This window comes from Mobula hypostoma, chromosome 15 (genome assembly GCF_963921235.1).
Source record: "Mobula hypostoma chromosome 15, sMobHyp1.1, whole genome shotgun sequence".
Lineage (NCBI taxonomy): Eukaryota > Metazoa > Chordata > Chondrichthyes > Myliobatiformes > Myliobatidae > Mobula > Mobula hypostoma.
In genome coordinates this window covers 12,731,017-12,746,019 of record NC_086111.1, presented here as the reverse complement: position 1 = coordinate 12,746,019, position 15,003 = coordinate 12,731,017, and the positions used below count along the sequence as shown (strand labels likewise).

The window sequence follows — 15,003 nt, the reverse complement described above, 5'->3', positions numbered from 1 at the left end:
CTCTGGGCATCTTCCGCGGACAAAGCTGAGTAAGCTTCTTTGGCTTTCCCTTTCAGTACACTCTGAAGTAAAACAACCCACTTATCCCTCGGCCAGTCCTGACTTATAGCCACTTTTTCGAAGTGGAGAAAGTACCGATCCACGTCAGTACCGTCAAATGGGGGAACCAGCCTAACCTCCTGGGTCGCCTGGAACCCTCCACCCTGGTTCGGCAGGAGCCCCTGCTCTGCCCTTAACCTTAACTTCTCTAATTCGAATTCCCTTTCCCTCTGTTTCTCCTCTCTCTCCAACTGTCTGCCCCTCTCTTTCTCTTCTCTCTCCAACTGTCTCTCTCTCTCTTTCTCTTCTCTCTCCATCTGTCTGTCCCTCTCTTTCTCTTCTCTCTCCAACTGTCGTACCCAGAACTCGTGCTCGAGTCTCAGTTTTTCAAGCTGCACCTGTACCGCGTCTCCAGCAGGTTTTTCAATAGACACCACCTCCAGCTCCCCTTGGGGAAAAACACCTTTAGATACATAGTGCTCTACGATAGCTCTGTGTATCTCCTCTCTCCTCATTGTCGACTTCCCCTTAGCAAGATACAACCGTTTGGCCACAGCTACCAATTCCGATTTCCTGGCATCCTCTAATGCCTCCAAGGTCGGCGCCTTTATAAATTCCTCAGCCTCCATTTCTGCTGTTTGTCTTTTCTTTCTTTCGGGAATTTTAACCCAATCAATTTACTCCGTCCCAAATTTAGCGTTCAAAATCGCGGACGAGAACCCCACTTATGTTACGTACCCCGTAACTGGGTTGCCAAACCAGCAGAAATGGATCACTCAGTTGGAGTCTGGATTACTAGAACTAAGAAAGTTTTATTAAAGAAACAAGCAACACAGTAATCGAAAGGATAATAAATGCAACAGTTCAGCAATGATAAACACATATGTGCACAGAATTAAGATAACAGCATCAATCAAGCTCTATCATTGTCTAGGGGTAAATGATCAATTTCAAAGTGACACAAAAGTCCAGTTCGATTTAGTTCAGTTCGCAGTAATCGTTGCCATGGCGATGGACAACGTGGGGGGAGGGAGAGAGAGAGAACGAGAACGACTGATCATTCAGAAACGGCTTCCACTCACAGACCGGCGATATTGCTCACAAGCAGCTTTCGGGCGGGTCCTTTGTGATGTCACCTGAGGTCACCGACTGTGACCCCTCCTCCAGATGCGGTCGATCCTCTGCAGTGAACCCGGCACCCAAGCGAGGGTGGACACACACCGGGTTCCCGCTGATCGTACCTTTCTACCCTGTGCGTTTAAGGTCCGATACTTCCCACCAACTCGTGAGAGGCGCACCGCTTCCAGGGTCTCGTTACCTCGGGTGTCGTGTGTGTCCTGCCTTAGCGAACCTGTCCCTTTTTATCCCCCTGCTGGGGTATCGCCTGTCCATCACTTCAAACAGTTCAGGGTTCAAAGGGGGAGCCGCTCTAGACAGGTCTCTCTCCCGTCCCTTCATTACACATCTCCAGATGCTGCTTCATTGTGTGTCTTATCTCTCCCTCCCCTGAGGACAGGTGGCAGACCACTGCTGATGCCACTGGTGCAAGCCCAGGCCAGCAAACATCTTAATTTATGTGTATTCTCGTCACACTTGTCTCAAAGACTCCAGAGCCCCGCTGTGCAAAGGGAAGCTATCCTCTGCACAGGCCTTTCTTGCCTGGCTGACTGCACATGATCTGTAAACTGTCCTTGCCTGGACATTATCTTAACTCTTACTTTGCTGCAACTTCCAATCCACTTCCTCTGCTCCCATGCCTTGTGTACCTCGGAGGAAGATGTGCTGGTCAATGAAACAGGAAAGTATTGTCGTCAGTAGAAACAGACTGCTTTAAGACCAAGCAACACACATCAAAGTTGCTGGTGAACAGGCAGAATTCCTGTTGTTTGCGCTTTAAAACTAAGTGTATTTTGCCTTGGTGACTGGGAAACTCCAAAGCTTTTAATATCTTGAATATTTTACTATTCTTGAAAACTATTTTCAGGTTTTGATTGCAGTGAAGACATTTACAACTTTGGTTTTGTTCCATTCTATAGAATCTCTCAGAAGACTGTGTTAGTACAATAAATGCAGACTGTCAGTAAATCTTTGTTCTCATCACAGGTTTTATCATGCGCAGAGATTGGCCAGAACCAACCTACTGTTTGTGGTGGCAGAGAAGCTGACCTGTAGTCAGTGTGACAAAACCAAACTGATCCACGCTGAAGTAAGATGTATCCTGTCACATGCCGCAGCACATTGTTAATATTGGAGCTAAAGGAATGTTCAGAGTTTCACTGTGCTGAAGTGGGAGGATCCAGGGACCTGGTACCAGGATGCAGCTGTTTACGCTGTTGTCTCGTAGGTCAAACAACCCAGGTGCTGTCTATCTTGCCATTCACTCTGAGTCTGCACTGTTGTCCTTCAAGTATTTGCCTCCCCTATCCCAAACGTATGCCAGGGGATGGATTGGCAGTAAAAATGATGTAACTTAATGTAGATAATGGCAACAAAAAGATCCAAGGAGAGTCATAGAGCCGTAGAGCACAGCAGCAGGCCGTTCAGTCTAATACGTCGATGCTGACCATTTCGTCCATCAATACGTCGATGCTGACCATTTCGTCCATCAATATGTCGATGCTGACCATTTTGTCCATCAGTGATAATCCCATCTGCCCACGTTAGGCTCATCTCCTAAGCCTCGTGAATGCTGTGATTATATTCAGCTCAATTCAGTCCAAGTTTATTGTTATTTAGCCATATGAATTCAGCCAAACGAGAAGGCGTTACTGTGGGGTCAGAGTGCAAAGACACATTGCCAACAGTCACACACAGTAAGCACACACAAGATCACAATCACGTAATAGGAGACCTGATGATAACCCCCCCACCCCCACTGAGATCATTTGTCGACTGGCCCCTGCCACCCATTAGGTGACACTGTGGCTTTGAGGTCCAGTTCTTTTCCCTACGCCTGACTCCCACTAGACGAATCCATGGCTTTGAGGCCCAGTCCACACGTATACAAAACACAACCCGACAAATATCTATGTGTATAGTCCAGACCCCCCCCCCAGTCCATTTTAAATCTTCAGTCGCCACAACTGCACTACACCACCCCCAGTAGAGCGCAATGGGTGGGGTGCCTCAAATTCGACGGCTGGAAAGCAAGCAACCCCACAGCTTGAGGCCTGAGCCCGTTGAACATAGAAATCTACAGCACATTACAAGCCCTTCAGCCCAGAATGCTCTGCTGACCATGTAACCTACTCTAGAAACTGCCTAGGATTTCCCTACTGCATAGCCCTCTATTTTTCTAAGCTCCATATACCTTTCTAAGAGGCTCTTAAAAGGCTCTATTGTATCTGCCTCTACCACCATCACTGGCAGTGCATTCCACACACCCACCACTCTCTGGGTGAAAAACTTACCTCTGACATCCCCTTTGTACCTACTTCCAAGCATCTTAAAACTATGCCCCCTCATGTTAGCCCTGGAAAAAAGCCTCTGGTTATCCACACGATCAATGCCTCTCGTCATTTTATACAGCTCTATCAGGTCACCTCGTATCCTCTGTTGCTCCAAGGACAAAAGGCCAAGCTCACTCAACCTATTCTCTTAAGGCATGCTCCCCAGTCCAGGCAAGATCTTTGTAAATCTCCTCTGCATTCTTTCTAACGTATCTACATCCTTCCTGTAGTGAAGTGATCAGAACCAAACACAGGACTCCAAGTGGGGTCTGACCAAGGTCCTATACAGTTGTAACATTACCTCATGGCTCTTGAACTCAATCTCATAGTTGATAAAGGCCCAACACACCATACGCCTTCTTAACAACACTGTCAACCTGTATAGCAGCTTGGAGTGTCCTATGGACACTGACCCCAAGATTTCTCTGATCCTCCATACTGCCAAGAATCTTACCATTAGTACTATATACTGTCTTCAAATTTGACCTACCAAATTGTACCACTTCACACTTAGCTGGGTTGAACTCCATCTGCCACTTCTCAGCCCAGTTCTGCATCCTATCGATGTCCCGCTGTAAGCTCTGACAGTCCTCCAAACTATCCACAACACCCCCACCTTTGTGTCATCAGCAAACTTCCTAACCCACCCTTCTACTTCTTCATCTAGGCCATTTATAAAATCACAAAGAGGGGGGGGTCCCAGAACAGATCCCTGCGGAACACCGCTGGTTACCGCCTTCATGCAGCATATGAACCATCTACAACCATCCTTTGCCTCCTGTGGGCATGCCAATTCTGGATCCACAAAGCAAGGTCTCCTTGGATCCCATGCCTCCTTACTTTCTGAATGAGCCTTGCATGGGGAATCTTATCAAATGCCACTGAAATCCATATACACTACATCCACTGCTTTACCTTCATCAATGTGTTTTGTTACATCCTCAAAGAATTCAATCAGGCTCATAAGGCACAACCTGCTCTTGACAAAGCCATAGTGACTATCGCTAATCAGATTATGTCTCTCCAAATACTCATAAGTCCTGCCTCTCAGGATCTTCCCCAACAACTTACTTATTACTGAAGTGAGACTCAATGGTCTATAATTTTCTAGGTTATCTCTACTCCCTTTTTGAACAAGGGAACAATATTTGCCACCCTCCAATCCTCTGGTACTTCTCCCATTCGTGTTGATGATGCAAAGATCATCACCAAAGGCTCAGCAACCTCCTCCCTCACATCTCACAGTAGCCTGGGGTATATCTCATCAGGTAGCGGTGACTTATCTAACTTAATGCTTTTTCAAAAGCTCCAGCACATTCCCTTTCTTAATGTCTATATGCTCAAGCATTTCAATCCGCTGTAAGGCAACTCCACAATTGCCAAGGTCCTTTTCCCTGATGAATACTGAAGCAAAGTATTCATTAAGTACCTCCGCTTCCTCCTCTGACTCCATGCACACATTTCCACTATCTCTTCTGATTGGTCCTATTCTCAAACAGTTCATCCTCTTGCTCTTCACATACTTGTAGAATGCCTTGGGGTTTTCTGTAGTCCTGCTCACCAAGGCCTTTTCATGGCCCCTTCTTGCTCTCCTAATGTCATTCTTAAGCTCCTTCCTAGCAACCTTGTAATTTGAATGCCACTAAAAAATCTGCTGTCAGCCAAGCAACACCCTGGGAGGGCAGCTTCAACTTCGTTCTGTTAATATCTGACTCCACTACCTACTTTAATAGTGCATTCCAGACATCAGCCACTTTCTTTTTAAAATACTCTCCCCCTCAGACTGCTTTAAAATTCTGCCCACTCACCTTTAAACTTGTGTCCTCTTGATTTTGATACTCCTACCAAGGAAGAAAGATTCCTATAATCTACCCTATCTGGGCCTCTCATAATTTTATACACTCCCATCAGGTCACCCTTCAGTCTCTCAGCAAACCCCGCTTATCTAACAACTAAGTGCTCCAATTCAAGCACCTTCCTTGTGAACCTCCTCCGCACTCTCTCCAGCAAAATCACAACCTTCCTATAACGTAGCAACCACAACTGCACACAGCTCCAACTGTATGCTAAACGATGTTTTGAGAAGTTACAACATGTCTGAACTCTTCTCCTCCATGGTCATTCCATCTGCCATTGCTCTGTCCAATTTTCCAGCAGATCTATATCCTGTTTTAGCTTTAGACAACCTCCCTCACTCTCCACAACAGCACCAACATTCATGTTATTCACCAAACTACTAATCATATACCTTTACATAACATCTGTTAATATATATCACAAACAGTAAAGGTCCCTTACTGATAATTGTGGTATGTCACTGCTTACATGAACCCTGTATCACCATCCTCTGTCTCCTATCACCCAGTCAATTTTGGATATCATGTGCCTTAACCTTTCAGAGAAGTCTAGCATGCAAGATTTCCAAAGGTGTTACCAAAGTCCGCATAAACAAAGACTATTGCCCTGTTGTCATCAGTCTTCTTAGTTACCTCCTTACAAAAAATCTCAAATCAGGGAGACGAGATTTCACTGTAGAAAGCCATGTTGTTGTGTACCTTTAATAGAATTTACGAGCCCCGATCTCTTGCTGTCTTGGCTGTCAAGCGCTCCACTTATTTTACCCAAGTATGTGCTCCCAATGCACTTTCACCAGATCCTCTCTTACACTATTGAAATCAGTCTTCTCCCGATTTAGACCAACCTTATTCCTTTCCACAACTACCTTGAAACCTAGAGGATGAGAGTCAGTATTGCAATGTGCCCCTCCCCCTTTCTGATACTTCCACCAAATATATTTACAAAAGTCAATTAAATCTCTTATCTAGTTTAACCCTTTGCACTTTGCCCAAAAACTGGCCACCCTTGTATGTCATCAATGAGACAATTCCAGTCAATATTGGGAAAGATAACACCGCCCCCCCCCCGCCCACTGCAGTAACCCTATTGCCCTCACACCTTTCTGTGATTTTCTCAAATACCTGTGCCTCTCATTCCTGGTGAGTATTGGGAGACGGAATGAAACAAGTTGAATGGCAAGTTTATACTTGTATACCGCGAAATGAGACAAATAACTCATACACAATACATAAGGTAATATTACCACAAATAAATTAACAAATAATAAGGTGCATTTATTGCACAAGTAAGCAATATGTATATGCTACTGGTACTACATGTTTGATGAGACCCTGGTGGTGTGATCACCCCATTTCTATTCCTAAAGTGTACTCAAATGGCCAGCAGCACGATCGATCCATAGTAGTACTGCCATGATATTCTCCCTGATAAATAAAGAGACTCCCCCTTCTTGGCTGTGTTTCCCCCTCTCAGGTCAGATTCAGATCCATTTATTTATCGCGTGTACATTGAAACATGCAATGAGATGCTTCATTGGCATTAACAACCAACACTTAGTGGAGGCAGCCCATATGTGTCACCATTCCGTCTGAGCTGTCAGTCCTGCTCTTCACCAAAACACTTTTCCATGACTAGAATAAATCATAATTCTGCTCCCTGATCCACTCCTTAAGCTAATCCATTTTATCTATGAGGCTCCTTACATTAAAATGTAAAAAAAACAGAGATGAGGAGAAATTTTTTTAGCCAGAGGGTCGTGGATTTGTGGAATTCGTTGCCACATACAGCTGTGGAGGCCCGATCATTGAGGGTGTTTAAGGAGGAGATTGATAAGTATCTAATTAGTCAGGGTATCAAGGGATATGGGGAAAAACCTGGAAATTGGAACTAGATGGGAGAATAGTTTAGCTCATGGTGGAGTGGCAGAGCGGACTCGATGAGTTGAATGGCCTACTTCTGCTCCTTTGTCTTGTGATCTTGTGAAAATATGTGCAGATAAGCCTACCAGCTCTCATGTGCCTTATCATTAGCTGTGTCTGCTCTTGTCACTGCACTTGCTTAATTTATTGCCCACATTTGAGTCATTCTCCCAATTCCACCCCCCCCCCACAAAGCATTGCTACTGTGCTTACCACTCCTTTGCCAAAGGATGTAAATGGGCAAGTTGTAGAGTTTCAGGGAAAATGGAAGTGGGGCGGGACTGATAAGATTTCTCTGCTGGAAACCAGTGGGATGAATTGCCACATTAAGTAAGTAATCTAGTGAGAGGATCCGGTGGCCTCTGTCAAGACTCTGGTGTGAGAGTATCCAGTGATAGACTGTAATGACCTGGTAGGAGAAGTTCCAGTGACAGTGAATTCAGAGATTTGCCATGAAGAAGCTGTGTGGAAAATTCTCATCAGAAGCAGTCCAGTGTCTTGATGTGAGGGAATCCAACAAGACAGATCTGGTGACCTGGTTACTGGAATCAGCAGGTAACTCAGCATTTTCCTTAAGAGGATTTGGGAAGTCCACTCCCAGGCCGATGTATGTTTGCTTTTATGGCTTCTGTCCTGTGCTATGAATCGATCACATCACTATACTTCCTTAACATTTCTGTTACCAGCTGATGGACCGAATCAATGTGAAGAAGTGTTGAATCCTCGGTATCGGAAAGGACCGGAAGACTGTTTCGATTACAATGCATCAGTACGTGTTCTAGTGAATCTCCAGTGATGAAATTTTACTCTGAGACAATTTCAACAACTTCCCCAAAGACTCATTGACTCATTGAGTCCTAAAGAAGGGTCTCAGTCCGAAACATCAACTATCTATTCATTTCTATAGATGCTGCCTGACCTGCTGAGTTCCTCCAGCATTTTGTGTGTGTTGCTTGGGTGTCAGTTATGTTTTTGCGTGTTTAGGAGAGGATTGTGTGCTTCTGGAGGTGGTGAGATGGAACTGGTGGAGGAGGAGGAACTTTAATCAAATAATCAAGCCCACGGTAACTGTGAGGAGAACACAGAACCAGGGAGAGACTGATCCCAGAAGTAAGACAGCACCTTGGAGCCTTTTCTCTTTAGGAAAGAAATATGAGTGGGAATCTGACTCAGCTTTTCATAATGATAAAGGTTTTGTCAGAATAGATCGAAAGAACCAATACAGAACATAAGCATATCAGTCATTTTTACAATTTAGGACAATAGAAAGTAGGAAGATAAGAAGATTACTAACTAGTTGGTAAGTACCTGCAAGCAATCACAGGAATGCACAGTGATAAAAGAAAACTATTTTAAGAAGGAACTTGACAACTTCATGTCATGAAATGGCAATAGGAATATACAGTGGGTTAAATAGGGAGGGACAGGATTGTTTACCCCTATTGTTTTATAACTGACTGGAAGCAGGATCTTCAACACTGCCAATTACTCTTATAATCATAAAGATTTCTAGAAAGTCAACAATGTCCTTCACCCATAGACCTACTCTCAAAAAAAGTTCTCACCTAATTCTCATTCCTGACAGGTATCTCAATTTTGTGCCATTCTGTTACTTTTCCCTGCAGCTTTTCCAATGCCCCTGTATCAATTTTATCAAAATATGAAGACTAGATAATTTCATAATATAGTACATAATACAATAATATGGATGATAACTGCTAATGTTTGATATAAGTTCAGCATAACATTTATATGTTCAATTCTTTCCCTCTGAAAATGAAGTCCTTTGCATTCTTTATTTTTGTAATAAACTTATTAATGTGTGTCACCTCTTTGAATGATTCATGCATATGTAGCCCATATCTGTCTGTTTCTCTACCCCTTGTAGCATCTTTCCCAAGAAGTTCAGAGCCTCTTTGCCCTTCATACCACTAATTTATATTGGTTAATTTGCTCATTATTTATCCATTCTGCATTTCAATTATACCCATAATTTAGTGCATTCCACATGCTTTGAGGTTGCATTTCTAATTAGAGTCATAGACATAAAGCACTATAGAACAGAAATGGTTGAGCACATTAATGCTGACCTTTTGCCCAGCCACACTAATATCATATGCTCGCATTAGGATGTACCCTTTGATGCCTTATTTATTGTTTAAATAAAGGGTGGAAAGCAGTGTCCCAGCACACACCTTGTCAGCCATCTCTTCCTACCTTTTGCCAGACTGAGTACTATCACATACAAAATGATGGAGGAACTCAGCAGGTCAGGCGGCATCTATGGAAATGAATAGACAGTCGACATTTCGGGCCGGGACCCTCCTTTGTGACTGAGAAGGAAGGGGGAAGATGCCAGAAAAAACAGGTTGGGAAAGGGGAAGGAGGATAGCTGGAAGGTGACAGGTGAAGCTGGGTGGGTGAGAAAGGTCAATGGCTGGAGAGGAAGGAATCTGAATGGAGTGGAGAGTGGACCATAGGAGAATGTGAAGGTGGGGACCCAGGGGAAGTAATAGGCAGGTGACAAGAGGTAAAAAGTGAGATTCGGGAATAGAAGAGGGGAGAAGAAATATTTATTTACTGGAAGGAGAAATCGATATCCATGCCCTCAGGTTGAAGGCTACCCAGACAGATTATAAGGTGTTGCTCCTCCACCCTGAGAGTGTCCTCATCTTGGCACAAGAGGAGACCATGGACTGACATGCCAGAATGGGAATGGGAATCAGATTTGAAACGTTTGGCCACTGGGAAGTCCTGTTTGTGGCGGATGCTGCAGAAGGGCTCAATGAAGCAGTCCTCCAATTAAAGACAGGTGTCACCAATGTAGAGGGGGCTGCATCAGGAGCACCTATCACAGCAGATTCACAGTGAAGTGTTGCCTCACTTGGAAGGACTGACTGAGTCCCTGAAAGGAGGTGAGGGAGGAGGTTTATGGGCAGGTGTGGCACTTTGGCCACTTGCAGAGATAGGTGAAAGGAGGGAGACTGGTGGGGAGGGACAAATAGACAAGGGAATCGTGGAGGAAGCGATCCCTGCGTAAAACGGACTGTTCAATGCTCCTGATGCAGCCTCCACTACATTGGTGAGACTTGTCGTAAATTGGCAAACCGCTTCATTGATAATGGTCACCATATTAGATAAGGTAATTACTTCTACTGTTTGGAACTTGGTACTGCTCAGCACAGAGAAAGTCATTTGGCCCATTTAGCTATGCATTTAGTTCCATAAAACTGCGCCTTCCCAATATCACGGCAACTTCACAGAATACATCAGTGGTAGTTTTCTAGAACAGAATATTATTCAAAATTGTTTAATGTCATTTCTAGTACACAAGTGTACAGGAGAACAAGATAATGGTTATTCCTGATACAATGCAGCGCAACACGATAATAAGAAAAAACACAATAAATTTAAATACATAAGATAGCTTATATACATAGATTGACTGTATGTCCATAAAATGATGCAAGTGAACTACAAGAGAATGATCTGGTCCTGTGCAATGAGACAGTTAAAATTAATGATCTTGCAGTCTGGGATCCATTTGGAAGGGGTAAACACAGCATGAATGGATTTCTCATAGAAATGGAAAGTGCAGTAATTTGATCTAAACAATGCTTAAAACAAGAACGGCCTGGCTAGCATAGACTAGGAATACAGGCTATATGGTGGGACAGTTCAGGAACTGTGGAAGACTTTCAAACAGATTTTTCATGATGATCAACAAAATTGAATTCCAGTTAAAAGCAAGAATAGGAAGGGTGGGGAGATTCAGCCTTGGATAACTGAGGAAATAAATGAAAAGTACATTTATACAAAGTCACCAAGAGTAATGGGAAACTGGAACATGGGAAAACTTTAAAAAGCAATGAAGAATCACAAGCAAGCAATAAGGGACTTTAGATTATGAAAATAAACTAGCACAAAATATAAAACAGATAGTAAACGCTTTTAAAATTATATAAAGCTGAAAAGGGTAGTTAAAGTGAACATTGGACCCCTGGAATATGAGAAGAGGGAATATTGGGTAACGTAATAGTCATTCAAGGCCTCAGCCATTTCAGCATTATCCAATAATCCCTGTTTTGACTATTTTGTGTCAGTCTTCACAGTGGAGGATACTTCTAACATGCAATAAGAAGTTATAGATGTGTGGACTTCCATACAATCACTGTCACTAAAGAGGTAGTGATGAGCAAATTGTGGGCCTAAAGTTAGACAAGTCCCATGTACCTGATGAGATGCATCCCAAGGTACTGAAAGAAATGGTACAGAAAAAAATTACCTTACTAAATATACAGTGGACATATCAGTGATAATTTCACTATTTTCTGGACTCTGGGCAGATTGAAAGACAGCAAATATCATACCATTGTTAAAAAAGGCATGTAACTGTGGGCTGTTAGCTTAATGTCTGTAGTCGGGAAAATGTGTGAAGCTATCATTAAGGAAGAAATAACAAAACATCTGGATAGAAGTGGTTCCATCATTCAGACCCAGCATGACATCATGAGGGCAGGTCCTGATGACGAACTTAATGGAGTTCTTGAGGATATAACAAGTGCAGTGGATAGAGGGGAACAGGTGGATGTTGTACCCTTGGATTTCCAGAAGGTATCTAATACAGAGTTACATAAAAGACTTATCCATTAGATAAGGATGCATGAAGTTGGAAGTAATGTATTAACAGGATAGAAGTTTTGTTAATCAAGGGAAGGCAGAGAGTTGGGTTAAGTAGGTGTTTTTTTGGTTGGTAGTCCGTTGTGAGTGAAGTGACACAGGGGTCAGTGCTGGGTCCATAAATGTTCATGATACTCATTAATGACCTGGAAGAGTGGACTGAGTGTAGCGAATCTAAGTTTGTTGTTGACACTAAATTGAGCAGAAAAGCAAATTGTGCAGAGGATGTGGAGAGTCTACAGAGAGGTATAGATCGGTTAAGTGAGTAGACAAGTGTTTGGCAGATGGAGTACAACAGTAGTAAATGTAAGGTCATCCACTTTGGAAGGAAAAATAGAGGATCAGATTATTATTTAAAAGATTACAGCATGCTGCTGTGCAACGGGACTTCTGAGTACCTGTGCACCAATCGCAAAAGGTTGGTTTGCAGGTGCAACAGCTTATCAAGAAGGCAAATGGAATGTCGGCCTTCATTGCTAGTGGGATTGAATTTAAGAGGAGGAGGTTATGCTGTAACTGTACAGGGTATTGGTGAGCCAACATCTGGAGTACTGTATACAGTTCTGGTCTCCTTATTTGTGGCAAGACATACTGACTTCGGAGGCGGTGCAGAGGAGGTTCATCAGGCTGATTCTGAGATGAGAGGTTTAGCTTATGTGGAGAGATTAAGATAACTGGGACTGTACTCTGGAAATTACAAACGTTTGTAGAAGAATGAGAGGGGATCTTATAGAAACCTAACATTATGAAAGGTAGAGACAGTGAAGTTGTTAGCACTGGTAAACTAAACTAGAACCTGGGGACATGGCTGAAAGATTCGACGGAGTAGATTTAAGATGGATATAAGGAGAAACTGCTTTTCATAGAGAGGTGTGAATCTGTAGAGTTCTCTGCCCAGGGAAGCAGAAAAGGCCACCTCATTAAGTGCATCTTTAAGACACAGTTAGAGCTTTGTATAATAGAGGAATTAAGACTTAAGAGGAAAACGCAGGTAGGTGAAGCTGGTCAGAGGCCTCCTCTTTGCCATCCCTATTTTTAGTTATTTCCTCATTTCATATGAGTATTCCAAGTTTGTGATTTGAGAGAGAAAAGGCAAATGCAGAGTATTTGCATTGATTGTCAGCTCACTGAGCCTGTAATTGGTTCTGTTTTGTAATGCTGTGCTAGTAGTTGGAATTGTTAAAGGAGTTTACTGTTTTTGCAGGAAAATACCTCAGACTGTGGTGGTGGAACCATGTTGATCCCCTCGTCCTGCACCTTGCTGATTTTACAACTGTTTCTCCTGACCTGGACTACCAAGCTCAACCATGTTCCCTTGGCCAGAGGCCTTTGAGTTGGGACTTCCCTGTAACCAGATATCAGCTGTGTGGCTCTCATGGCTGAGGACTTCCCTCCCTCGGAAGCCTATTTCTTCATTCCAGTCTCACATCTCCGTGTTGTCGTGTGGTGGAGCTGCAAACCGTGTGTGTGTGTGGAGCTGGTCTATTGTGGTCGTTTGGACAACCAATATTTTCCTGGCAAGATAACTTGTGGGGAAAGCAGGATTTCATGGATCTACTTTGTGGAAGACCTTTACATGGATAAGAAGATGGGAAATGCAAGAGGAGCCCTTTTGTCACCTTATGTTGGCCTCACTGCTTTCCTGACCTTCTCTTTACTTTTAATAGGAGATCTTGACAGTTTCAGTGTTACTGGATATCGTTACATCCATTGGTATATTCTGCTTTTATCTGCTTTTGACAGGTTGCATTTATTTATGCACTCCTTAATTTTGCCAAATGAGATGGCTTTGAAGGAAAGCTAAAGTTACAGGACTGTTATCCAACAGAAGTGGCTGTAATTGTAATATTATGACATCAGCAGTCAGGAGCATGTTTTCCATCCTCATCTTCCAGTTGCCAGAATCGTTTTTATACCACAGCTTCCACTTTTTATTCAGGGAGATCGCTATCCTCGGTAGTTAAATATGTACCTCATAAGTTCTTTTAAACTCTTAATCTTAATTGTTGTTTCATCCAAGCCCAGGGGCTGCTGCAAGGCAGGTGCCCTGTCAGAGGTTCAGGTTCTCCAGCTGTTGTTCACATTCCAGCTGTTGCTTGCATTCTGCTGTAAGTGTGGAACAGTGTGCAAGCACAGATCACAGGCAACTTTAGAGGATTTCCAATTAAATGAGTTAAGTGTGAAAAGATTTTTTTGCACAGTAATTGAGGAGACAAGTGAAGGAGTGATTTTCACTAATAGATGAGGAGCCTTGTTCTAACTTCCCCTTTCTACCATGTGCTACTTATAGGTAGTAAGTGACCTTGGTGATTGAGAGTGTGCAAAATATATGTTAGTTCAGGTTGGGTGAGCGTTTTGTCAAGTCCCATACAAGATGTTCCTTGAGAGAAAGGATGTGTGTTACATTATTTGTAAGCTGATTAAGTATTGCCTACAGATAGGGCTCGTTATTTGTGCATCTGTTCCTTACAGAAGGTCAACACTTTGAAAGAATAATGTCCAAGATTATCAAACAAAAGTCAGTAAGTGTAGCATTTATTGGACATGTTTTAAGTGCTGTGATATTGTTACACTATAGACATTCTAGGCGGCTATAGTGAGTGAATTTTCAACACCTGTTAGATATCAAACCTCCCTATATTAAAAAAAACACTGGGATTTTTAAATCTCTGATCAACAGAGGACATTACTCTTTAGGTATGTTACTTATACATGGTGGATCACTCACGAAATAAACTTCATATCCAAAAAAACAATTTCACTTTGTGTTACTCTTGCGCTTCGAGTGAATAACCTGTACTTGTGTTGGCTCTGCTAAATAAGCAATAGCATCTCAAATTGTACTCAGGCTGCACTTCAACAGCCACTACCCATCTGACACAGTTCTGGAACACCCTGTTCTGGGGTAACACAGTCAGGACACATGCACCCATGGTACTTAAATAAACTTCAGAAAGTTTCAGAGAAAAAGACTGGAGATCCAATGCTGTGCATTACACTGTATGACGCTGAACTAAGTGTGACTTCTATATTGGAGTTTCTCAACGCTACTCTCTGGA

At 43.0% G+C, this 15,003-nt stretch overlaps 1 protein-coding gene across 5 annotated transcripts in view; it reads left to right on the top strand.

The window, feature by feature from the left end:
• cacna2d2a (calcium channel, voltage-dependent, alpha 2/delta subunit 2a) overlaps window positions 1-14,675 on the top strand; it is a 1,072,053-nt gene extending 1,057,378 nt beyond the window's left edge. For all 5 annotated transcript variants that reach the window (XM_063067752.1, XM_063067753.1, XM_063067751.1 and 2 more), the window contains 3 exons: window positions 2,143-2,252; window positions 7,951-8,033; window positions 13,149-14,675. In XM_063067752.1, coding sequence (XP_062923822.1) covers window positions 2,143-2,252; window positions 7,951-8,033; window positions 13,149-13,277 — 322 coding nt within the window. In that variant the 3' untranslated portion in view covers window positions 13,278-14,675. The remainder of the gene's footprint in view (window positions 1-2,142; window positions 2,253-7,950; window positions 8,034-13,148) is intronic.
• The last annotated feature ends 328 nt before the right edge of the window (window positions 14,676-15,003 follow it).